The sequence below is a fragment of the Xiphophorus hellerii genome, chromosome 24, assembly GCF_003331165.1.
Source record: "Xiphophorus hellerii strain 12219 chromosome 24, Xiphophorus_hellerii-4.1, whole genome shotgun sequence".
In the NCBI taxonomy this organism is placed as follows: domain Eukaryota; kingdom Metazoa; phylum Chordata; class Actinopteri; order Cyprinodontiformes; family Poeciliidae; genus Xiphophorus; species Xiphophorus hellerii.
The window spans coordinates 4713082-4740061 of NC_045695.1; the positions used below are offsets into that span (position 1 = coordinate 4713082).

The 26980-nt window shown below is 42.8% G+C and overlaps 1 protein-coding gene across 7 annotated transcripts in view; it reads right to left on the minus strand.

The window, feature by feature from the left end:
* LOC116716087 (nck-associated protein 5-like) overlaps positions 1-26394 on the minus strand; it is a 155506-nt gene extending 129112 nt beyond the window's left edge. For 2 of the 7 annotated variants that reach the window (XR_004338384.1, XM_032556870.1), the window contains exons 1-2: positions 26177-26391; positions 17663-17753 (exon numbers count right to left, since the gene is read on the minus strand). Coding sequence is in view for 4 of the 7 variants with exons in the window: in XM_032556870.1 (XP_032412761.1) it covers positions 17663-17753; positions 26177-26298 (213 nt within the window). In the remaining 3 variants the exon portion in view is untranslated. Of the gene's footprint in view, positions 1-5893; positions 6011-17662; positions 17754-26176 lie in introns of those variants that run through there. The other 5 variants (XR_004338386.1, XR_004338385.1, XM_032556871.1 and 2 more) reach the window with 4 other exon arrangements.
* Between the last annotated feature and the right edge of the window lie 586 nt (positions 26395-26980).

Sequence of the window (26980 nt, forward strand, 5' to 3'; positions counted from 1 at the left end):
AGAAACCACGCAGACCTTGCCACAACAAAGGACCACATGGAGGAGTGTACTGTATTTGCTTATGGATCAGCCAGAACCATCAGGTGCAAACATATGAATGCTTACTTCCAGAACAAGAAAAAAACCCATATTGCTGACTCAAATGTAAACATCCCAAGATGGCAATGACTGCCGTCAAATACAACAACCCAAACTGAGTTCTTTACGTCTTTGCGGAAGAATATCGGCTGATCTTTAAAGAATTCAGCCCTATTCTTAACAATCTGTATAAGGTCATCCCACAGCATCCAAATCAGATTTACCTAGAAACTTTAACGAGGCTACTCAAACATTTGATTTTTGTACGGGGTTTTTTAAGCCAGAGTTGCACTTGCAACATAAATTACAGCAAGTCGTCCAGATACTGAAATGGCAAAGCTACATTGTTGCTTCCAATCACACTGTGTCAAGTCTTTACAAGTCCCGAGTAACAACATAAAAGTTTCACGTCGAGACTGAAGTCAAGGTATGCGAGTCCTGAGTCGAGGCAAAATCCGAAACTCTTAAGTCATTTGACATATAATGCAAATTAATTGTAGAGTAATGATTAACCATTTTAAGATGTATAAATTATTTTCAAAATATGTTTTTCAATGGTGGGCACCACTAACTAAAAGGTTAGCTGCGCTAACTTTAAAGCACTAATTATAAACATTTGTCCTGCTACATAAAGTGCTACATCGAGATAACTATAAGTGGAAACTAACGCTAAAGCGCTAACTTGAACCATGTGGATACCCACCATGTGTCAGTGACACAACATGTCAGTCCAGAACGTTTTCCCAGAAGTCTTTAAGTAATTTTGGTTAGAAAGGATCGCCATTGTTCCACTGTAGTTTGATGAAGTTCCTTAGAAAATACTTTACAACTCTTTCCAGAGCCATGTGTGTGAAAGGTTTTGTTCACCAACTGTTTTTGCCTTTTAAGATCTCCTGCCCTACTTCATGTTGTCAGACAGGTTCTATTCAGTGATTCCTAGATTCTAGGCGTCCACTGGATTCTAATTTTCCCTTAATAAAATCAAAACGTCATGAAACGTGATTTAGTCCAAAGCAGTACGACGAACAAAGCTGACCTGAATCTGTGTGGACGCTCGTTGTGTGTGTGTTGTGGCGGTGGGAGGATAATCTATGCAAAGCTCCGGAGCCGAACGCGAGGTGTTGAAAGCCAATAAGGCCGTATCAAAACGAGGGCAGAGTTAATTAATCATCTCGGCTTCCTTTTCATGCCCCCCCCCGCGGCTGTCCCGGGGGCATGTGCGAGCGCCAGTGTGTATGGGTGTGCATGGTGTGTATTTGAAGGAGCAGGAGGGTGGTGCAGGTTGCAGCTCGGGGGGGCATTAGCATATTGTAATGTGAGCCAGTAGACCACTGAGCTCCTGTACGTCTGCTGCAAGCCTCTTTGGGACAAACAGGAAATAACTGACACCTGCCCTGTTCAGTGACCAGAAAATGATGAAAAGTGACAGTTAAAAGAAAGAAACTCAATTAGCTTCATTTACATTTTCATAGCTGTAATTGTGGCTCATTAGAAACGTATATGCTGCCTGTCAAAGAAGCCATTTGTTATTTTTTCTACATTAAGCAATGAAGATTAGTAATTGATTTCTATTTCTGATTAATTAAAAAAATGTGTGACTTTAAGAAAATTAATAAAAAATTTAACTGTTGATTGAATAAAGATTACAATGGACCCCTGTGGCTGAGGAACCTCCTCTAAAAACATAGCTGACTATTTTAATAGATCAAACACCAAATACTGAACGGTGAATAGACAGGGAGAAATAATTCATTGAAAAATTTTCCTTATAGTTTATTTTCCACAAGAATTGCTTTTATAGATATAAGCAATAAGACAGAAAAGGAATATAATGAAACAGCCAGAGCTAGGAACACTAGCCCTGACTAGCAAGATCTCCAGGAGATCTTGCTAGTCAGGGCTAGTGTTCCTGCTCTTGCTAGCTTGGAAAACTAGTCCCGACTAGCTAGGAACGTTCACTCTTGCTAGCTAGAAAAACCAACCCTAGCTACCTAGTAAAGCTTGTTCTTGCTAGTTAGGAAATCTAGACCTGGCTAATTAAGAAAGCTCACTCTTGATGGCTAGGAAAGCTATCCCTAGCTAGATATGACAGCTAGCCACAACTAGGAAAGCTAGACCTGGCTACATAGGACAGGTTGCTACAGCTAACTAGGAAAGTCAACCCTGGCATTTAAAGTCTTTCATAGGAATAATATATTTTCTAAAATTATGTTTTTTGTTTAACGGTCTTAGTGCCTACTGCCTACTTCAACCAATTGTTGTTACACTTTATAACTTTTGAAAGCCAGAATAAAAAACATAACTGAGTTTCACAAATATTTAAAGACTGTTCTGGTAAAAAAAAAAAAAAAAACTCAAAGACAGCCTTCTGTTGAGCTGTTGCAGAATATTTGAGCGTCTATTTGACATATTAGGCATTATATCATTATCATTGTTAGGGTTTTTTTTGTTAGGAACCTTTGTAGAAAGTCACATTAATTCAGTGTCTTTTTGTTTCTGTAGTTGTTTGTCTTCATGTTTCCCATTCTGGTTTCCTTATTGCTATAAATGTGTCTTCATTTGTAGTATCTTGGCAAGTGATTCTAATATCTTGGGATTTGTCCATCATAATAACTCATCTTTCCCCAGAAATGAAAGGGAAAATTGAAAAACTTGATCCAACCATTCAGGCTGAGAAGACTTTAAATATCTCAACACAACATTTTTGGAGTTGAAATCAAAACACTTCTGTTTTATGCAAACAACCAATTATAATCATCAATCAGTCTGTGACTGTAATTAGACTTCACAAAGAAAAAGGAAAATATTTTTCTAGAGATTTCTTGCTTTGCTTTGCTGTCTAAGCTCGGCCTCCAGTCGTCTCGCCACCATCCATAATTAGTTTTAATGTTCTGCAGCTGGCAAGTCGCTCGTCTTCTTTTTGAGTCCAAAGCAATGTGGCACCAGAACTCTGCGGCTCAGTCCAAATTCATATCCTTCTTCCTGATTCAGACACTGAGCTCTATTGAGAAAAGTAATTCGACACAGGCATTCTGTCTCAGAGATACTTTCTGAGGTCTTGAGGATCCGTGTTTGTGCACAACATATAATTTCTATTACATAGCCGGTATTATAATCCCAGTCTGTGGAAATTAAGGCAAAATGTGAGCCTATGAGGTTTAATTCAAACTTTTAAAATCACAACAAAGCAAGTTATCAAGTCAGCATTTTATAATGCGTTTTTTTTTCTGGCATAGTTCTGGTTGAATGTTGGACCACTTGTGGACAAAAGGGAAGGCTTCTTTATAATTGTTTGTCTTTGATTTTAAGCGAAGTTTACAGCTTTAAAGGATGGCTGAGGTCTGGGTTTGGATAGGACTTTCCAGAAGTCTAATGTTAGCCTGCTTTATCGGATCCAACTTCAATATGGATGTGGGTCTTGGACTACCAATTGAGTCCAAACTCCAATAGACGTTAAGGAATTTGAAGACAGTCCCCTTTTTTCATTATTCTATTCCACTGCCAGGCTTGGCAGCTGGTACAGTTCTTTTGGGTTGAAAGCCTAATCTTGAGACCTCCACACATTCCTATAGTTGTTGAAATGAAACAGATTGATCTTTGTGTCATTTAACCAAGAAATAAAAAATAAACACTCCCCAATGACATTTACCTCATCTCTGGGAAGACAGACAAAGTTATTTCAATTCAGACCCCACCATCTCCTGGTGAGACCCCACTGGTGTTCCAGCATTGTCCACGTCAGAAATTTCTTGAGTCTTGGTAGTATCTGAACTACTTCATTTTATCTTAGGCCATTTAGATAAAATGGCATATAGTCAGTTTAATTGGAGACCAAAACTGAAACATTTATTCCATTTCCAGCTGCTGTGGTTCTCATTCTCACTCAAACCAACCAAACACTTTTAGCAACCTGTTCCCCTCCTCGCCTATGGGGGCACTGCACCAATAACCACTGAAGGAAACGACACAAAATCTTCTGAAGACCACAGTGCACAACTTCCTACTTCGCCAAATGAGGAAAAAATGGAGTGGAGATTTTAGTGGTTGGAGGATTTCTCTTTTGTCTTTGGCTAAAGACCACGAGCCATTTTGCCCACAATGCTAGACTCACACATTTGCCTTGGTTGTATTTACCCTTTGCTCTAGTCTTCGTGGAATTCACATATGCATTCGAATCGCACCAGAGTTCAATTCAACTAAACCGGACCGGAGTTCCCTTTTTTTGTTTCGATTCACTCCTCCCCAAATGAAACAGACTTTCTAAATGGAAGGACTGGAGTTGGATTAATGCAGACTGAAGAGGGCTGCTGGGAATGCACCCTGAGGGAGAAAGGTCTGACTTTTTTTCAGACGTTTAGAAAGTGGTGACACATCTAAATAACTTATATTTATTTAGGTGTAATTGTTAGAACATAGTGGCGCAGTAGGTAACATTGTTGCCTTGCAGCAAGAAGGTTCTGGGTTCAATTCCTGGCCCGGAGTCTTAGTCTGCATGGAGACTAAGACTGGATGTGGGTTCTCTCTGGGTACTCCGGCTTCCTCCCACAGTCCAAAAATATAACTGTTCGGTTGAGATTGGTCTCTCTAAATTCTCCCTAGGGGTGTGTGTACTGTACATGGTTGTTTGTCATGTCTGTCTCTGTGTTGCCCTGCGACAGACTGGCGACCTGTCCAGGGAGTACTCCGCCTCTCACCCGAAACGTTCGCTGGAGATAGGCACCAGAACCCCTCCGACCTCACTATTGAGTCGTCAACTTAATAAAAAGATGTTGGAGACTCTTATGCTGTAGAGCCTGAATATATAATTTTGATCCTGTGTGGATCAAATGTGAGAGTAAACGTTTGTTTAGGCCTTTTCTTCTGTTTGAATGCAGGTTTAATGTGGACAATGCCACAAAGCAAACCCTTAAGCCACAGTTGATCCCAGATTAGGACACACAAAAGGTTATAAACCTCAGAATTTCTCTCTGGGTAGACAATTAAAAAGGAAAAGCAAGTTGTGTTGGTTTGGAAGGAGAGATTTGCGCTTTGGGATGAGCGAGAGGGTGAAACTGGATGGAAAAATGCAACCATGCATGTTGTGTTTCGCGCCCCTTCTCGTCCTGCACGAGCCATTAGTCACTATCCAGCTCCTGTTAATGTAATTACATAAAGGATGGCGTTTCGGAGCCCAGCAGAGACATTTGTCTGTTTAATTGCGTCCACGTGATGGCAAAGGCAAAAACACATAAAACACCACTGAATGAAGATCCAAATCGAAGAGAAAAGTTGAACCGAAGCCGCTGAAAAAGCACAACAACCACAGCTGTTTTATTTTTAGATCTGGCTGTTGCCACGCATGGTAACCTCGTCATAAAGCATTACATGTCGCGAAGCGTCTCATCCACAGCGGTGGGGAAACCTGTACAGATGGTGGGCCGGACCCCTGATCCGGACCGCCTGGAACTGCTTCGGAAACACGAAGCGAGTCTTTTCTCACGTCTAATTAGAGGCAGCCACAGCTTGTCGGATAGTGACCTACATATAGGATGGCAACGCTCGAGATGCACAGTGACAGAACGGCGAGAAACACTGACACACTAACAGAACCAGACCATCCAGATTCCAGTGACAGGTTTAAAACACAGTTGGTTCCTCTATGGAAATCTCACCGTCATCAATCAAACTTCAGCTGATGGATTGCAACCCTTCCCTACTCTAATGTCCTAACGTAGAACATCGTTGCCTCAGTGAGTCCTGCTCTGGATGTGCTCTCCCAGATATCTCCCTGGCGTTGCTGTGGGATGGACGGATGGATCTGAAAACCAACACTCACCGCTAGAAGCTCCAGTAGAGGAACACTTCGGATCCGACCAACGCCGTGCTCCGCCAACTGGCTCATCCTCTATCCTTTGCTCTGTTGCCCTCCTCTTCTTCCGCTTGGTTCCCCTCTTCTGCCCTAGCTGCCTTGCTGAGTCTCAGCTGCTGCCTGCCACTGGCTGTGTGTGTGTATGTGTGTGGGGGTGTGTGTATGTGTTTGCATTCAACAGCATTTCACGTGTGTGTGTGTTGGAACGATGATGCAGCAGTGCAGCAAAGTGCCTTGCATGAATTCATGTCTCTCCTGACAGAGGGCCACATCAGCTCCTGTTAATATTTAACCACCGAGTCAAGTCGCATTAAGTCACCTGGAGCAAACAGCATGTCGCCACATCTGTGTGTAGTAGATCTAAGGTGTTTGTGTACAGTGTGGCGGTTGTGCATATACTTTAAGGTATAAAACATTAACACGTCTGAGAAGTAGACTCTTTGTTGATGGTTTTTCTTTTGTCTGTCTTCAATCAGTAAAGCAGGTTCTTAGCAGATGCTTTTCAAGGAAAGGAAGGATTTAGTAGCTTGGAGAGAGTTTAGTTCGATCAATCAAGGAAAAAAACTAGAGGAAATGCCTTGTATTAGTCACTAGCATCTTACTCTACATGTCCACCCAACTATTACTTTCCTCGTCCTTCCTAGTCTGGAACATGGACAGAAGACCCAAAAACACCTGCTAGCTTCTCATGGAGAGTCCAAAGCAGAAGTCCAGGGCCAGAAGGGATTCATGTATGCCACCTGTTCCTCAGCTTGGTAACACCAACAGCTAACAGGCTAATCAGAAGGAGGAAGTGTAATCTGTGTAGACCCGACCATCATGCTATCACCGTTATGTTTAACTGTTAGCTCTATGCCAGATGTAACATTATGAACACAGTTTTGTCAGTCCACAGAAGATCTTTCATAAAGTCCTGAAATGGGTCATTGTGTTTGTTCGGCAGTTATTCTGGCTTTATAACTGAGGCAGTTCGAGCTTGAAGAGCTTTCGACGTTGATCTTGGTTGTGTTGACCTCCTGGATTAGTCGTTGATGATCTCTTGGAGTTTGGTTGGAACACAACTCCTCAGAAAGTTCTCTGTCGTTTCACATTTCCCAAATGACCTGAAATCCATTCATTCCAGTGTGAGAATATATCGTCTCCTTCTTGTTGTCAGTTGAGTTTTATTTGGGGACTTTCTTGGTTCTATTGACCCGTCGAGTAAAACTGACTCAGTTTTTCAAAACTGTGGTCAGAACAAGATGTAGCCCCACAGGTCCAGATCTGCTCGGGTAGTTCTTTTCCCCTGATTGGATTATAATTTGGAATTTGGATGTCCTTAAATAAACCTGAGGACCTAAACCTCTGCGTGCCACGTTTTCAAAAAGTCACAGCAGTTCCTGAATGATTCTTTGGCTTGAGGTCGAATCAGAACCTCTGTTCACCAGCTTCCTCGCTGACACCCCATGAATTAAATCTGTATGTCAGATTGCTGGGTTTCTATCTCCCACTGAGGTCTGTCCAAGACAACACAATGGATAATGATAGTTTTCTCGTTCAGACTGGAAAACGTGGAAGCTGTTATGGAAACTGTGCCATGTTTCTCCCACAACTATCCTCTAATCTGGGTTTATTTCTGTCTGCTTGATTGGAGAAGTTCCTGTTCTCACTGTGGAGATTTTTCTCCTCGGAGGATGTCTCTCAAAGTTCAATCCTGCAGACTTATAATTACTCTCACAACGTGAGACAAAGTTCTTTGGAACCTCAGAGGCCAAGTCATGCAGCGGGGAGAACTTGACCTCTGAAAGACAGACACCATACAGTTGGCCTTCCCAGTGGAATCAATGGAAATTACCCAAAACGCCACATGGAAACCATTGTTTACTTCTGGTCTGAACAAAACGCTGACTCAGGACGAGGGTTTGGTGCAAAGCTCGCAACCCGATGCCATCTGTTCCTTAGATATGTTGGTACATCGGCATTATGGCATCAACTCAATTTGATCATATTAGAAAGAAATTATTAGTTGTTATTTGATCGACATCTGGCTGAATTTGAACAAGTTTTGTATGACAAAAATGCAACATTTCCTCCAATGAATGTACAGAAGGTATGCACAGCTTGGCTCAGTTAATCTCTACAGGACATTTGACAAAATAAAAGTTTGCATATCAATTTTTCAACGTTTCCTTCTCCATTTTATATTTCATGTGACATACAAAATACAAAAAGCACAAAACATTCAATGAAGGACACATTTTTTGTATTTTTTTGCTAAGTTAGAATGTTGTATGTGGACTATTTTCTTGTCTGGAGGTTCTAAGTTTTTATGGGCAGTAGCCCAGGGAGACAGTAGAAAAGGGGTTTCAAAATGAACGTATATTTCTAAAATTATGTATTTATCTGTGATTGCTACCTTGAATAATTCTTATATTGCTTTTATACATGTGGAGGAACCCCAGCATGTTGAGTAGACACTCCCATTTGTTGCTAAGTATAGGAAGGTCGCTACCTTTAGCTGTGCAAAACCAGAAACTTTGAGGAAATTGTGTTTTCTTATCCCCATCATGCAAATGGTGTAGGCACTGCAAGGGTTTAGCACATTCCCAGTGTTAACCAGTCACAACCTGTTCATGCTACATTTATGTAGATCATTAAGCAACACAAAGCTCAGGATCTTCCAACACTTCCACATCCATCCAACCTATCAGAGAGTTCCCCCCCTCTCCCAACAGGCTCTTCAGCTGATGACTATGAAACTAATTTATGGACGCTGACTGACAGGTGATGTTCTCGCTCAAACTGAGATTACAAACTCATCCTTCACCAAGCACCTGGCCCAACCTCTTCGAGGAATTTATGAGCTCATTGGCAGCGCCTTCTCACCACAGATCAGCTGTTTGGAGAGCGCCGAAGGGACAATGGCGTGAAAACCCAAATGCATTCCTGTCGCTGACTAATTGTTTACTGTCATAGCTTCAGTCATGAGATGAAAAACTGTTTTGAAATATTGTGCGAGCAAATATTCTGACTAATGTTTTAACGATGAGGGACGGAAGCCGCTGGTTTTATGATTATAAACCATTACACAATTCCAGCCAAGCAATTTAGGTTGGATATATGGAACAATGTCTGCGTAATAAGAGTTTATGTTTTAGTAATGCATCCTTTGGCAATTTAAGGATGCTTCATTTGTCAGAAAAGAGGGACGATGACTCTAATCTGGTCTGTTTGGGTAAATTATTTTTAGCAAATGAGAGTGGCCGCTTGTCAAAGCTTAATGGAAGATTAATGGAAAAATAACAGAAATGTAATATTATAAATTAAGGGCAATAATTGTGGCTTGGAAAAGCTGGGAGTGGAATATTTTCCATCATCTGGGCAGAAATGGTTGGTAAATTACAAGGCAGGCAGATTCCAGAGTGATGCCGTCATGTCAAATGGAAATGATGGATTTTAATCTGAACTCTTTAACTTCTCGGCAAAAAAAAAGGGCTAAAACGGAGGAAAGTCCAGGTGGCAGGAAGCATCTGAACACCTGTTGGGAAGCCATCCGACAGGCCTGTGAGGAACAGGTGAGGCACGCCGGAAATGCCTCCCGCCTCGTCCTCAGGCGCACACAAGACGACCTCGCTTTGAGACTCGCATGCAAATCCAGACAGATTTGTGACAACGCGTTTAAAGCACAAGCGTAGACTCACCGGGCAGGACAACATGAACCAAAACGAGAACAGCCCCGAGCTCTCATAAATCAACTAGTCACAGGCTTTCTGCACGCTTTTACTGGAGTTAATGTGGAAACATGTTAATATTTGATTCTGGCGTCATTAAAAAGTTTCCAGACCTCTGACCAAAGCAAACTGCAGCGTCAAAACTAAAGACCGGGACAGAAAATCGCAGGCAAGTCGAAAAATGACTAAAACTACGGAAGCCCTGAAGTGCAAAAACTTTAACACTCATCTCAGCTATGTTGTCAGAAATGTTTCTGTCCAGTGTTTTTGCTTTTAGCTTGTATTTTCTATATTTAGTTGTTTTACGTTTATTGTAGATTTTTTAATATTGGAAGAGAAAAATTACCTGCATCACAAAACAATTTCAACAAATACGCAAACATTCAAATTGTGTTTTGCTCATTTATACCACTGCATATTTTGAAAATAATTTTGCAGTTACATCATCAAGTCATCTAATTGTTTAATTTTATGGACTGTATGGAAAAAACTGGTGAAATTTAATGAAATATTTATTTAGAGCATCAAAAAATAGAAATATACTATGATTAGTATAATTATTCAAACTATTTCAGTCAGTGGAACTTCATATTTACTTTTATGAATAAATAATAATAATTATTATAGTAAATTGGAACAAAAGGGATAATTAATAACAAAACCAAATTTAATACATTAAAAAATAAAAAAGTATGAGTACAATTATATCAAAAATAAAAATAGAAGTTAAACTAAATTGAAATGGGTTTTTTTAGTTATTTTTTAAAACTTTTTCATTTAATCAATAATATGTTAATTAAGATAAAGAAATACAATTTCAAAACAAACATAAAAGCTTAATGCTGCTGCTGCTGCTTTTAAAATGCAAACAGTCGGTCTTGTCAACTGGACGTTTAAATCTTTTGTTTTAGGAAACGGAGCGTGGCGATCCCAGCTGGGGTTCTGGCTCAGCGCCTGATCAGAACGATGGATCAATGGATCCAACGGGGCGTGCCGGCTTCCCCACACTCCCAATATGTCACCCTCTGCCTCTCCCCGGCCGCAGGGCGTGCTGCCCCCTCCCCCTCAGCTTTGGGGTGATAATCTGTTGATAATCTGCACATCCGATCCTGTTAGCTGCCAGTTACATCTTCTTCAGACTTGACCCTGCTGTGCCGGTGCTGGACCCAAACACCCTCTCCCCCTCTCAGAGCCAGGTGGACGGGTTAACACCCTGCAGTTTGGTTACCGTTCCTCTGCCAAGACAAGCAAGGAGTGGAATAAAATGATCGATCGCTGAAGGCTGAGAAGACTTGAAGGCGATTCTAAACAGGCAGAACACTTTCCACTGAAATATGAGTCAATGACTGGTTCCATGTTCAGTATATCGGATCGTTCCCAATGAACCATCTCATAACGGATCAATGAGATAGTTTGTTGGGAACCATCTCATGGTTCAAAGACAATTTTTTTTTTTTTTTTTGCTTTTTTTTGCATGATTGTGATTAAATTATCCATGGGAACCTCCCTATTCGCAGATTTATTCTAGCCAAAATGTTCAAAATAAAATGCAGCTTGGAAAACTGAAATACCTTGGAGCGATGCTACTTGTCTCCCTATTGGTTGGTGTTTGTTCAGCAGCCAATCTAGGAGCTCCATTTGGTTTTCTTAACATTTGCTATATGGTAGAGGGGGTCTCAAGTATTGGTAGATTTTAGCAGTGTTGGTAGTAGGATGAAGTTCATTTAAAGACTAGCTTAAGCGTCATGGTATTGAACTATTTGGCCACAATGACCAGAGGAATGAGAGTAAGAGTCAAGGAGAGGCTTCCAAACCTTACACTACGACACCAACTGTCAAACATGGCATATTCATGGCAGGAGGGATTTTCAGTTATACATCTGTCATTCATTGCCATAATGAGCGTTTGCCTTGAGGAGGAAGGTAGCTGCAAATAGAAACTACAGTCACAAGAAAGGGACGTGAGCATCCCTTCAGGAGAAGGGTTAACACCGGATCTGATTAGGGTTCTCGGTGTGGTTTGAAAACATAAGTCGTCACAATCTCTCCTCTCTTATCAGGCCTCTTCCAGTCCGACCCCTACAACAAATCATTTCCTCCTCAGCTGCGTGGCTCCCTTGTCTCCACCAAACCTCCACTTGAACCTGGAGAAAATCTAAAGAGACGGTGAGTAAGAGTTGATCGTGTGTGAAGATAAGGCTTGCTGATGGAGCGCGGGCGTTCAGCAGACTGCGGGTTCAACAGAAGGCCCAGTGTTCCCGTCAGGACCGGAGGGAACGCTGCAGGAAAACAATGCATGTGACTCGGAGCGCACGCGGCACCTCGGCGTCAACTTTGATCTCACTCATGATTGGAAGAGCAGAGTCCATAATTGGCCCCTCGTCTCCAAGGACAAAAGAGCGGCATCATCGAACGGAGGAAAATAGATGTCCAATTAAATGAGCTGGACGATGGCCCAGAGCGAGAGGGGACGCACTACAAAGTAAGAGTCTGGAACAAACCCAAAAGATTCCGCTTTTATGTTTCCACTGATTGCTGTTGGCTTTGATGGACCAATAAACCTCAAGAATATGAAGATAATGGCAATTAGCCTCAAGCTAATCTCACCAACAGCTTGGGACAAAGGACAAATGTTTCACTATGTCTACTTTAAATAAAACCAATATATCACTGAGATAACCTAAAGATGCTCAAAGTATCACAAATTATTTCCATAAGATCACCAAAACAAAAACCCACCACCATCTTGATGGACAAACAGCATAAGATTTAGCCGGGTCATGCAAACCAAATGCTTATCAGTTGAAGACCAGTCACTTTATAACCAGAATATGAGATTTCTTGATCATCTAAAATTGGACAGCATATGAATTCAGTAAATTTCAACATAAATTTGATTACTTACCAACCATTAACAGCCCCAAAACAGTAAACTACTTTGTGCTGTCATCGAGTTGGCAATATACAAAATTCCTGATACACATAGCCAGTTTATGCCCGTTAAGTTTTTATTACCAGAGAAGTAATACATTGTACTGGTTTTACTAATGGGACCCATAAACATAGATGGACAAAGACTCTGGGTTCTTTAAAGGACTCACTACAGTTGACCAAATACAATAAGTCTAATACTGGTATTAAGAAAATCAGTTTCAACTCTACACTGATTCCAGTAACGATTCCCTGTAACGATTCCTTGAATGATTCGAGTACCTTGATTATTAAAATTCCTCGGGGAAAATTACCTGCTTCGAAGCTAAAGATCCAGTTTAAAATGAGATCGTTGCTGAGTTTAGGAGCCACTTCTGCCTGAATGATCAATTACTAAACAAAGTAGGGTGGAGATGAGTGAGCAGCCACCCCGAGTCCAAAGATAAACTTCTAGAAAGCCTCAAAAAGTCTAACTTTAAAATGCTTTATTCATTATTTCCTTTTGCACGTTTGAGGCCAAAGTAAACCCCGTGTGAAAGTTAATTATTCAACAAACATAAAACTAATAAACAGATGACCTCAGATCGCTGCAGTGCTGGGTTGCAGAAATGTAGGGCAGGATTTAACAGGATGTGATGCAATGATCCATAAATGGCTGCATAATTGCTCTAATAAAAACAGGAGCTGAGCTGAAACTGAGTGGAAAAACAAGCGAGCGGCTTCGAGAATTATTAAACCAATTTACAAGCGGACGGTGGCGGCTCGGCCTTGCAGCGTTCTGCTGACTGCGAGCGACTTTCAGACGGGAGCGGAGGGAAAACCGAGGCTCCAATGGTTTGCTGTGAGGCTCAGGAAGCGTAGCCAAGGAAGTGCTTCTGTCTCTCAGAGCCAGTCTGCCCCGTACACCCGTACCCACCCCAGGTATGCGCGGTATTCCCCCCCTCCCGCCCACAGAGACCCATCAGTTGCCCCAGCAGAGCCTTTATTTGCCCCTCAGAGTGATGTGTGACGATGTCAGTATGGTTGCATAACACAGGCCCACCCAGACTGTCCACTCAGCTTCCTCCAGCGCCGTAAGCTTGGCACCCCGGGGTGCTATGCGTGAGAAGGAGGCCCCAAAGGGGCTGGCGTGGTCTACAATTGCACTCAATTAGTTGGAGTTGCTCAGTAATAACATCAATGCTGGAGCCAATCAGACGACTGGGAGCATTCCTACCCATCCCAGCCACAACCCCCCCCCCCCCCCGCTATCCCACCACTGAGTTTTAATGTCTCCGGTTGTAACGAGAAGGAACAAGACTTCACGCCGGAACGCACAACTTCGGTTCCTTGTGCTTAAATTTAGCGTGGACCCAACTAATTTGTCTGTTTTGGGGCGAACAAGTCAATGAAAGGAGCTCCAAGAGGACTGTGGCAGCCAATCAGCACGTAGAAACAGTTTCACACGAGGAGAGCCAGGAAACACAACCACATGCTGATTATTCAATACGACTCTCAGCCGTTCAGCTAGCGATTAATCAGTCATTCAGGGAGCTGGATTATTAACTCTCCCCTGCAGAGTTTGTTATCAATTATCACTAAGGATGATTGAATTGCTGCGGATCACAGAAACAACCTTCACCGGTCTGGACTTCACAGTTTCTCCGCTCCAACTTGCAATCATTAAGCTTTCTCTAAATCATTCCACCTCCCACTTAACGTTCTGCACTTTCATCACCTCTTCCTCTGCTGGAGTTTATTTTTATTGGCTCAGTATGATGATCTGGACCTAAAATCTCCTGGTACTGAAGAAGAACCCAGTGTCCACTACAGCTCATCATTAATCCAAAGGATTAGCTATGTTTTACAGACTGATGACAAATGAACTGTGAGGGTAAAACCTATGAAGGCTCTGGGATGTTAAAGTATACATTTAATATCCAAATCAGCTGCAGAACCAGCTGATTTGGTCCCTGCGCCACCACAGCACCCCAGGTATGGACATTTCTTTGTAGAAAATTCACTAAAAGTTGATCAGATCCAAACCAGTAATATACTACAGGATATCATAACAGGATGTTATTGATTCTAATGTCATCTTTTTCCTACTTCAGGCTGTGTCGGGTTCTATTCAGTAAACCTGAGCTAGCTGATTTAGCGCCTTGGATTTAGGAACCAGACCCGATTGTTTCTGAAGCTTGTTTTGTTTATTTTTTTTTATTTAGAACCACTTATCCTCCATACGCTAGCTGCTGAAATCAGAATCCAGCTGCATCTCAGCATTAGTACTCTGATTTCCCTGCATCCGTCCTGATGCGGCTGAAGTGATGCATGCAGAGCGGACCCTGACTGAGCTGACCTACTTAAAGCCGGCTGGCAGCGTTTACCACGAGGCCGCCGGCTCCGCCGCGCACGTCCTAGCATGACGAAGAGACTTTCCTCTGCAGGCGCCCATCAAACCATAAAAATAAACAGGGCCAGCAGAATCAACCCGGCAACACGGCGTGTTACGTAAGGCGGCTGCCCCAGTTACTGCCGCACCGGACCATCCAGATTATAGGAGTCCTAAACGTAATGCTGGATCAGATCACTCCTTCACTCCACAGACTCCTTCAAACGAAAATCATTTGGCGTTTCAGACGCCAACGTTTCTCTGATTTTAACGGGTTGAAGGTTCGGGCTGCTGGCCACAGCGCCTCCACAAAACACAGAATATTGCCGAGTAGTTTTGGTTCAGTTTCTAGTGTAAATATTTTAGTACACTTGAAATAAGACAAAACTAACTTAAGTTAATTAGTCAGCAAGATAGTTCTTCTTAGTATTGATGAAAATGTGCTTGTTCTATTGGCGGATTATCTCATTTATAACATGGGAAAAATATCTTGTTATTAAGTGAAATTACCTGGCAATGGAGCTAGCATTTTTCCCATCAAAATTCAGGAATTGTTGCCTTAAAATGAGCTCAAATTTCTTGCTGAAGTTGCTTTTTAACTCCGTTTGTCTTATTTCAAGTGTACTAGAAACTAGTCCAAAACTACTTGGTAAGATTTTGTGTTTTTGCAGTGTACGTCTGATTCTCGTGCCCTCCGTGTTTGTGGCCCAGCTGGGTTTATCAGAGCCAGAGTGTGTCCCCTTTAAGGCTTCCATGATTTATCCACATTTAGCCAATCCCAGTGATTCCAGCCCAACAGAGCGGCTCTGCTGCGTGTCAAATATGTGCATATTCAAAGCCAATCCTTCATGTTTGGGGCTTCGGTTTCTCCTGCTGGACGCTGACCAAAAGGCTCCTCTGCGTCCTCCTATCACAACACTCAGCTTCTCCACCGAATCAAAGCAGAGAGAGAAAATCAGAGAAAATAATATGGCAGATTTCCTTTTTTTTTTGTTGCAAATGACGTGCACTGATAGTTGAGTGTCCAAATGTGAGCGTGCTGAATCATAAAGCCGTTCCTGCGAACGTGACCCACTTTCAGCTTCGGCAGCTCCGGCTTCTGGAGCAATTAAAGCGGCGGCGTGGAGCGGAGCCTGATAAAGAGAAGCCGGCAGACGCGGTGTCGTCGCCCGCGACGCGTCGCACGGAGTCAAACTGCGAGGAATTAATAATAAATCAGGATGCGTCTCGCTCCTCTGGACTCTCTCTGCTGGAAAATGATGGACACGTTCGCTGTCGGATGCCAAGAGTCGCAGAAAAACAAATCGGAGAGGAAGCTCCATCAATATTAGATGTACAGAGCATAAGGGGCTTTTGATTAGGATGCACGTTTTAATTTAACATGATGCATCCAGTTTCCAAAGGAAAAGACAAAAATTCAATTCAGTCTGACAAACTGAATCGTGAGGGAAGAAAGTGTTGAATGTAGACTGCATCTCCTAGAGTTTAGTCCAGAAAAGGCAAACAAAACATTTGAATTTAGCAAAACTCTTGGTTCAGAAACAGCTAAAACCCTAAAAGCTGCTTAACTTAATAGTTTAAAACTCCAAATAAACCAGAATATCCATTAATAAACACAGTGGAAACTCCACAGTGGTCCTAGCGCTAAAGCAGAAGCTAACATTTACAATCTTTTTTATCTCTTCAGCCAATCAGCAACAAGCAAAATGAATGGCCCTATGTGATTGGCTGCTTTGCTAACACCAATCAATAGCATGCCAGCTAGCATTAGTGTGAGGTATTCCTGCCTCCCAGGTTGGATTTTCTTTTGGAATAGTTTACATATGCTTTATCGGAAAAATCTGTGAATAATTTGGAGTTATGTTGCACAGAAAAAATTAATAAATAAATAATCTGTCAATACTGATAATTAATTATACTTTACTAAATTCAGTTCACTGTCTCTAGACAAATGTAGGATCAATCTGAACTTCCAAATTAAAGTTGCCCATCAGGTTGCATTGTGGGTGAGGAGCAATGCGGCAACAGAGTGAAGGTGTCTCATTGTAATGTTGTGGATTGAACAGTTTCAAACCTCTAAGCAAGCTTTGCGTTATTTTCCTCTACTGCTAACTTTAGACACCAGGTTTCCCTGCATTGCCCCCTACTGGTTAAGACGTGACCCAGGCTACGGGGGTTAGGGATAAACATAACAATACTTCACTCCTTGATATTTCTAGTCCTGCATTTTGTCACAGTTTCTTCCTCACCTACTGAACCTGGAGACCTGAAAGCTGCTCCTGACCCTCCACATTGAAAGCCTGAGAAAAGAGCAGCATTGGTTCTCAGTTCAATACGGTTATAAGGTCAATGTCCGCCGGGTCAGAGCTGGGACGGGCGGCCCAAACAAAGCAGGTCGGGTTGTTAAAGCGTCGGAGTCTTTGAACCCGGCAGTGAGGAAGGTCCAGCCTAGATTATAAACCCTGGAAGTGCAGCTCTTCACCTGCTGCATGTCAGAGTAAAAACTTCCAGACTGCTGGTCCTGAGCGACCCGGCGTTAAGACCAGCCACTCAGTGCCTGGGCTGGTCCTGGAGGGCGGTCCGCTCGGTCCAGAGCTGTAATCTAACAGGTGTGTTGAAGGTTTCCACCACCTTGCTGGAAGTGAAAGCTGACCCAAGAGCTCATGGTGGGAGGTTCGGTCCAACGGACCCAGACAGAGAGGGGTAGAAGACAGGTTGACTTACCGGCAGAGACAGTCTCTTGAGCTGCTCCCTCCTCTCCAGCCGTCCACTCATCGGCCCTCTACCCAGCACCGATCCGCTCACCTGGGCAGCCCTGCAGGACACAGAGGGGAGGAGTCAAAAGGGAACGCCCTGAGTCCGCCGCCGGGTCAGAGCAGAGTCCAGTTTCACTTTCTGATGCCTCCCTCTCTTTTCTCTCTGTTTCTCTCTCTCTGTCTCCGTCTCCACCCAAACACAAACCCCTCTGTGTTGTTCTAGGCCTTTCTAAACAGAGCTGGGAACCAGTCGGACCCACAGCAGAAAGCAAACACTTCGCTTCATGCAGACTACGCTTTGACAAAGACCCCGGGCTTCTGAACCCACTGGGGACAGACAGAACCCACTGGGGGCTGAGCTATTCCTACAGGAAGCAGGAGCAGAGGCCTTTTAATCCCTTTAACCATGCCACGGTGGCCCACAGGTTCAAACATGCAGCAAACGGCTAAGCAAGCTACGAACACATGAAAAAATAAAATAAAAACACGAAAAACACTTTCTGTTTGCAGCGTTTTTCTGTCTCTTTTGTGTTTTGGAGTTTGCATCGTTCATGTTTTTGTTTGGACCTCTCAGCCACCATAGCTGAAGATGTGATGAACGCTATTCCAAAAATGACATGGAAAGAAGGTGGTAGCAGCATGATGCTGTGGGGTTACTTTTCTCCACATAAAAGAGTTTGTTACATGTTTTGTTTTCATTATGTTGGAGGAAATATTAAAACTGTTCCAAATACAAGTCTGTTTTGACCTTCAGATGTCTACCAGGTACATGGAGATAAAGAGAGCTTGCTAAGTTTTAGAACAGCCTAGTCAAAGTACAGAACTATCTCTGTGGGATCATTTGATGATGATTTGTTTCCTTATATATATTAGGGCTGGACAATAAATCAATAATATATATCGGAACATGATCAATATCAATAGATAAGATATGTGATAGAATATTCAGTGAACTCTGATACAGAACTGCAGAGCATTCTGGGAGACGTAGGCAAAGAAAAGGCTTCAGCTGCCCAACATCTCATGGCCAGCTGAGCAAGGCTGGTGGCAACCTACTCACTCTGTGGTTACCTAGAAACAACCTATAGAGTAAGTTGCGCAGCAGCAGTTTCAGGTTTCTCTACAGCGCACCATGACTGCCTGCTAAAACTTTTTTTTTTTTTTTAAACGGCGTGGAGAGAAAACTATGGATGAAACAGGAAAGGTCACTCCACCAGTTTGGCAGGATTTCAAATAAATAAGACAAAAAACTGATAAATAATGATCAATATGGACTGATATTAAATGTTTTTCAGTCATATCATTCAGTCCTGTGACATAGTCCTGTCTAAAAGTGTGTTTAACTGAGTTTCACAGGATAAACATCTGATTAATTAAAGGAGTTCTTCGCTCATGAACCCGTTTCTAAACGGATCAGTGTTCTGATCCACATTGCTTCATGTTGTTGAAGTTAGCCGTCTCTGGATCCGTTACAGCCCTGCCGAGGCTTCATCAGCATGACTGCACTTGTCAAACATAAGCACACGTCAGGCCGACGTGTTTTACCCGGCGCCGGCCCGCTGGTCCCGGGCTTATCAACGGCAAGAGCCGGGACGCCCGGGGCGCCGCCGCTGATGGTTGGACCACTGAACCTCGATCTGCCCCCGTTTCTCTCCCGTCCAGGAGGAAGACACCAATCAGTGGACAGGAAGTGGGACGCGGCGATGTCTCTAACGAGGCAGAAACAAATGCGGCTATGGATCTGGTTCTGGATCTTTGGAGATCAATCAGGAGTGATAAAGATTAACCCAACAGCTCTGAGGTCAGAGGTCAGGGACACTCCTCCAGCTGGTTTCTGCTGCCGTTACAGAAAGGAGGAGGTCGAGTTCATCCAGAGACATTTCCTGACGTAAACACAGCTACTAAAAATAAAACCTGGCTCCAAATCAGTCTCATGTTTCTAATGTTTCTGATTCAGAAGAACCCTCGGCGATCCGGCGCTGGTCGCCTGGATCTCTGGCTGTCTGATGAAGGTTCTGCTCACGGCTGTGGTCCTGACGGTCCAGACGGCTGACGGTTCAGATGGATGAGAAGGCAAATGAAACACTTGAGAGTGCTGGCTGGACCAATGGGGCGACAGATCTGAGGATCAGACCCAGTCCATGAGACCATGGTGGTCCTCGTCCTTTCACCACAGACTCCACTGATTTAAACAGAAGCCATTACTGAGGCTGAGGCCGTGGTGATGACCAGAGACACCCGGCCCGGCCCGGCTCAGCAGCATGGGGAGAAGGTGGGGGGCAGTAGAAGCAGAGCACGCCGACATCTGGGAGTCTTTGTGTGGCGGCGTAATTAGATGGCAGGGTGCAGGGAGAAGGCCAGGCAGGACGGTGGGTGGTGGAGGTGGTGGGGGTAACATCTGCTCCAGGAACAAGGGAGGACCCAGCTGAGGTCACAGAGCCCCAGACTGGAGGGGGGAACAGCTTAATGATAACTCTTAAAGCTACAGACGGATCACGGTTCAGTGTGTAAATAACTGCTGATAATCACAGCAGATCCTCCATGAATATGAACCAGAGCTGCTGCTGGTCCAATGCAGGCTGGACACACACCGGCTTCAATCTGCAGCTCCCCCTCCTCGCCTGTGGGGGCGCTGCACCAAGAACCACCGAAGGAGACGACACGTTAACCTCTAAAAAAAGACACCGAGCGCTACTTCCTTCTTCACCAGATGGAAACAAAAATGGAGTAGCATCAGATTTTAGCAGTTGGAGGATTTTTCTTTTGACTTTGGCGAAAAACCACAAGCCATTTCTCCTGCTAGCGCTAGGCCAGAACGTTTGTTTACCCAGAATGCCACGCGCTCTAGTCCACTTCCTGCTTTTGGAGCGGGTTGCGGTCCAGCTGGTGTTCACATGCATTCAAATCGCACCAGAGTTCATTTCAACCAGAACCAGACTGACATTTGTAGGACCAGAATTCACTTTAGAGACGGACCAGAGTTGGATTAAAACAGACTGAACTGCTCCAGTGATATGCAACATCTTGGTGTTTTAGATATCGACTCTTCCAGTGTACTCTTGCTGAGCATCAAGGCGTGACGCTCAGATTGGACAGATTGTGGAGATTAAACAGGAGATTACAAGAACACCAGGGTGGGAATACCTAACCAGTTAACCATGTCCATCACATTTGACCCATTTGAGCTACTCTCAAGTGTTGCCTCTGTCTGGACAGGTTTATAGTTTCATTATAAGACCATTTTGTTATCTGGACTCCAACATGAGCAGCAGGAGCTAAAACACTCATCACATCTCCAACGGTTTAGTGAGAGATTCCCGTCAGTCGCTGCGCTTCCACTAAACATAAAACTGCGCAACTTGAAAGTACGAAAATAACTTCGCCTAACGGAAGCGCGCCCGTTTCGAATAAACTCGCGCTTTTCGCTAAAAGGCTTTTGAGCTGGGGGTGAGGTGGTTTTTCAGCCATATCAAAACCCGTTTTTCACGTCACGAGTCACATGACGGACAGCTGGACGTTACTACTGACCAGAGCGCAGACGAAGACGACAGTAAAAAGTTACGCGTCATTCCGATGTGTGGCATCCGTAGCTCTTCTGTAAAACGGCGCGTACGTCGACACTTCCAGGTAGGCGGGGCTCGTCGCTCCAACGCCTCAGTAATACACCGACGTCTCCAGTGATGGCTGATGGATGAGCACTAGCACCATGGCTGAATTATGAATTTTATTAATATAAATTATGAATGGATGCAACTGTTTATATCCATGATTTTTAATGACTTACCACATGAACAACATTATTCACGTGTGAATTCAATTTAATTTCTTATTTAATGGAAACAGCAATTGCGAAATTGTGTGTGTGTGTGTGTGGGGTGTTTTTTGTTTTTTTTTACATTAGCAGAAAATAGTCAAAGATTTGAGCACATTTATAATGGAAATGCTGCTATTATCACTCACTAAAAGCTAGGCCAGGAGACGCCGTGAACTTTGCTCCCTCTTCATATCGACCAAACATTTGATTGAGCAACAGAAACATCAGAGAAAGACTCTCCTCTGACCTGCAGCCTGGAAGAGCTTTCATTGCGAGTCGGGTTATACATTAAGCTTTTAGGAATAATGCAGCACACGCATTAAAGCAAACAGCTGCAGGCCGAGACTGGCAGAGGAGCTGGATCCTGCAGGAGCCTCACTGGTCTGAACAGGGAGGATTCAGAGATTGTTTCCGATCAATCGTCCTAAAAAGACCCAGGAAGTGGCGGCAGCAGAACACGGACGGAAGGGGAGATTGGACATTGATCGGTGCACCCCCTTTTAGCCCCAGGAACCAGTTCATTTAGTGCCCCTGCCCTGTGAAAAGAGGTCATACCCCCGCCCGGTTGCACAGGAGGAGGGGAGGGAGGGGTGCCATTACTTTGCATTCACTGAGGAGAAAATGAAAGCAGGCACGCGTTTGACGTGAGGTTTATGATGCGGACAGAGCGGCACAGATGGTTCACAATCACCGGATGTTTGGAAAACCCCCTGATCCTGATCCTGACTCTGTAGGTGTAACAGTACAGCTGGCACTGCTGGGACAATCACAGTGTATAAAAGGAAAGGCTTTATATCTAGTAATAGTATGAAAACTGATTCCTACAAATTGATGACAATGAAATCATTGACTTTCCAGCCAGACAACGACCCGACAACAGCATGGATTGACTAGAGCGGCCTAGTCAAAGTCCGGACCCGTTCACAGCTGATCCCCACCAACCTGACAGAGCTGGAAGAGTGTGGATGCGAATCCTGACTGGGTGGGAATATTTATGCAACCACTTGTTTTATGTGAAACATTTTTATTATTATTATTATTATTAATTTACAAATAATAGCAGAGAGAATACTTTTTTTTATAGGATTTAATATTAAATTAAATTATTTAAACATATATTCGAAAAGCGTAAAATCCTGAAAATATATTCACCTATTGTACTGGAAGCATAATCTCGCACTGAAATTAAATACAAACTTCAATGTTAATTTTTCAAAGGCGATTATTGCTTAAAAATAAAACCTCATAAAATCCTTTCTTATCTTGATTTTTTTTTTTTTCTACAAATGAAATTACATAGCATTTTCAAAAAGAGGCTTTTAATCCAATCATCTGTTCTCTGAGCTCAACAATGGAGCATACAAGACTGTTTCTAGCCTGGCTAGGAGTTTCTGGTGAGGCGGCAGTTAATTATCGGAGCATCGCAAACTGAGGCCATGCAAACAAAATAAATTCATAAAGCTCAGTCTGTCAGTCGTCTCAATCAAAGACAGATGTTTGAAGAAAAATCCGGTTTGCATCAAGAGAAGATTTGCTGGCATAAATCTGCCAGAAACCGCCTTAAATCTTACTGTGTGTGTGGAAATAAGCCCGAACTGCTAGCTGTTAGCCGCTGCACATTTAAAATTAAGGTTGAAACAGCGAAGCTAAACCCTTTATTAGTTTCTATAACCTGCATCTAACCTGCTCTCAACCACAGCTAAAGGCAGACTGAATAGACAGGTTCTGTGATGTTGCGTTAAGCAAACACCTTAATCACCTCTTGACCTACAACTGTGTCAAACAAGACAAAAGGAAACGAGCCGCTAGCATGACGATGCCCTTCTCTGACACGCATGAACTTGTCTGAGTGACTGCAGCTCTTGTTTAGTCACCAGAGCTGCTGTTGGGGGGGTGAAACGGCAGGGAGGGGAGGAGGGGTGGGGTCAAAGGTGAGTGGAAAAATATGGACAAAACAGAGACTGGATGCTTTAATATGCATCCTGAAAACAGATCTGATTAACTTCCTGTTGTGGGACACCCAAGGCTGGTGTTCCTCAGGGCGGCAGCGTGACTCTCTGCTGAACTCTCTCATGAGAGAGCCGGATTTAGACAAAAACGCCAGAAAAACAAGCGAGAATGCCCAGCAGGCCGAGAGAGAAAGAGAGAGGGTAGAGGAATGTTTCCAACCATTATCAAAATATACAACAACCCCTCCACCACCACTGTTAGCTAGGTATGTGAGCATCATGCGATGGCAGCTCACCAGAACACTGAACACATGCATTTCATCAGCAGACTGATGACAGCTTGAGAAACAACAGTGTGTTTATGTGGGTGAATATTTTCCACTGGAGTTCCCCCCACCCCGCCGCCCCCCCCACAGAGAACGATTGTACACACGGGTTTGATGTGAACCCGAGCGCTGGCTCATTGTTTTCACCCACAACAACAGAGTGTAAGCACCAAATTAGGGCCGCTTCGCCAGGAGACACTCAACTTCTTGTTTCGTTAAGAAATGCACACAAAGCCAGGCTTGTTTCATAAAAAATACATCATTATTAGATGGCAAAAGTTGATCTTTAAGGAACATGGGAATACATAACCAATATAATTTGTCTGGATTCTAATTTATCACAAAGGACTCTTTAAAATCCATTCTTAACTCATTTATGTGCCTTTCCCACATACATAAAACTACTCAAAACAGTCAATGTTTCTTCATATGAGCACAGTTTAAATGCAGTAGTTTTTATCAAGCCTAATTCAAATAGAAGAGTAAATATTTCTTTAGACCATTTTGTCTTTTAGACAAAAGATGACACACAAATTGCAATTCGTTTTATGAAATATGTTTGTATTTTCTGAGAATTTGATATCTAGTTGTCTAACTGCTCATTTAAATATTTAGTCATTACACGTTTACACTGACAACCCAACATGCTAATCTTTTTAATAGTTTTTCATTTAACCTATAAGTTTAAACTTGTTTGTTAATGTTGCATTATGCTTTCAACGGCCTTTCCACTCTGTAATGTGTTTTTTTTTAAATTAATTAATTAATTAATTTATATAATAAAATAATTTAGCAGTTTTTGGCTTTTGGAAGGCTGAAGCTAACACCAAACTTTAGCTAAGTAGCATTATTTCTGGGAAGCTTGAGTGAGTTTTGCCAACTTTTTATAAAAGGCAGTTTGGATACCTTTAGCTTATGAGCTACCCAGCAACATTTTTTTACTACCTATTGCATTATGTTTCTTTTTTTTTTTTTTTTTTTACCAATTTACAAACTTTAATAAATTAACTAGCTTGCAAGGGACACAGATAGGTGTAGGAAGCTAGTTTAGTTTTTGGGCAGATAATTCAGCAGACTTGTCAGGATCAATTTTACGGACAGACATTTTGCTTCTTTCACTTAACTTGACCTACCTAGCTAATTTCTTACAATCAGCTAACTAGCAAGCATTATTAGAAAAAATAAAATAAAATACTTGGCTAGTTTGTGAGCTAGCTTTACTGATTCTGGGCTCAATTGTGATAATTTGAATTATAGTTTGCCCGTCTTTACAAGATTAACTCTGCAAGTTCAACTTCTCTCTTTTATGCAGTTACTTTTTGCTAATTTTACAATGCTGAGTAAATTAGCTGGCTAATTAGCAAATTTAAGGCTAATACGCGAGTAAAGATTTGAGTAGTTTTACCTCCAGTTTTTCTGACCAGGACATTTCATGCTTCATAAAAGTCACACAAAGTGGAAGTCCTCAAAGTCTCTCCTATTTCTACACTAAATTTCCATGTTTTTGTTTATTCTGGTAAAAGAATGGCATGGCTGCCTAAAACCCCGTTTAGATGTCCTAACTAATGGAATGAGCTTGTTGTTTTATTTAACTTTTTCTATTATTCCTTATGTAAATCTTAATCTGTCTTTTAATGGAAACGTGACTAAGTCTAAGGGAATAATTTAAACTTCCTTTTGAGTTAGTTAGCTAAAACACTGCAGACGTGCACAAATAAGGAGTTTAAATCTATTTTTCCTTCAAATCCATGACATTAATTTGTGCTGCCACCAACTGATTTTACATAGCTCTGTTTTAAACCATTTTACAGTTTTGCAATCAATTCAGTTTAAATCAGTTCAGCTTATTTATTTAGTGTCAATTCACAACAAATGTCCTACAGCAAAGTCTCGACAGATTTAGCAAAGTGAGAATCATTACTTTTTCAACTAATTTAATATCTAGTGAGATGGACTGCACTTGCATGAGGACAATATTTTAATTTTTTTTTTTAAATGTGCATATTTTCAAGCAGCTATTTATGTGCTCATATTGAATTTTTGTTTATGATGTTAACTGTAATAGGTGAAATATTGGAAGCAACTATTGGATCTGAACATACTCCACATACTTGGGGAACAAGTTCCTTATTTTGCAAGGAAAACATCTTATTTCTTTCTCTATTATTTAAGTGAATTGCATAAAACCCCCCAAAAAACACAACTCAGGCTTTAAGGGAAGAGTTTCTAGTCTTACAGAAACATCCCAGCATCTTTATGGTGAATAAAATGTTAAATGTTGAACTTTTGAAACTTTTCCAAGCATATCTACTCATGCCCCGCGTCGTATGAGCAGCAGAAAGCGATTCACCATGACGACATGGCTACAGAAACAAGTAGGGAGTGAAACTTACTGAGTGCCGGCCGGTTCCGCTCCGCTCAGCAGCTCTGCAGCTCCCAGACTCTCTGGAGTGTTTGGGTTGGGAAGACAGCATGATGATGATGTGGACTCTCCGTTCATGGCAGCTGAAAACATGCTGTTGTAAATTCCCCTGGAAGTGCTGCAGCCGGTGGTGGTGGGGGGGGATGAGGTGGGAGGTGAGCCACACGCAAACACACTTTAACCCACTATCTGCGCTGCCAAGGCTGGAAGTCTGCAGCAACACCCAGTAAAACTTGTAAACAGAGAGGCAGGGAGGCGTGGAGGGGAGGAGAGGTTCCTCATTACATCAGCAGCAGCTGCTGACAGGCCTGTGTTTACTAGCTAACTGCCAGGACCTGAGAGGCGCTGCACATGCCTGCAGCACTCAAGACGAGCCTCATCCAGCTGACTGACACGCACTGAGCTCCAAAACAATCAAACACTGAAGGTTTCTTCTAAAACTCTTGTTCAGAACGTCTTAGTCAGAAGTTTCAGGTTAGCTTCATGCTAGGCTGTCATCTCAGTGAGAGCTGCTGACTGGACTAAAGAGCTGCTGCTCCTCAAGCTGACATTCCTGCAGCGTCTGGGGCTTGGCACGTCCTCCAGCCTCCTAGCTCAGCCTGCTCTTCCTCCAAAGCTCTGGCTCTGCTCCCTTTAAATGCAGGCACATGACTCTCAGCTTTACTGCCAGGCTGAATTCTCTTTAGAGCCACCAACAGCTCTGCTTTTCATCAGCCTCTCTGTAGGGACCCCACACTGCCATCCATCCAGGAAGAAAGGGACCAAACCCCATCTT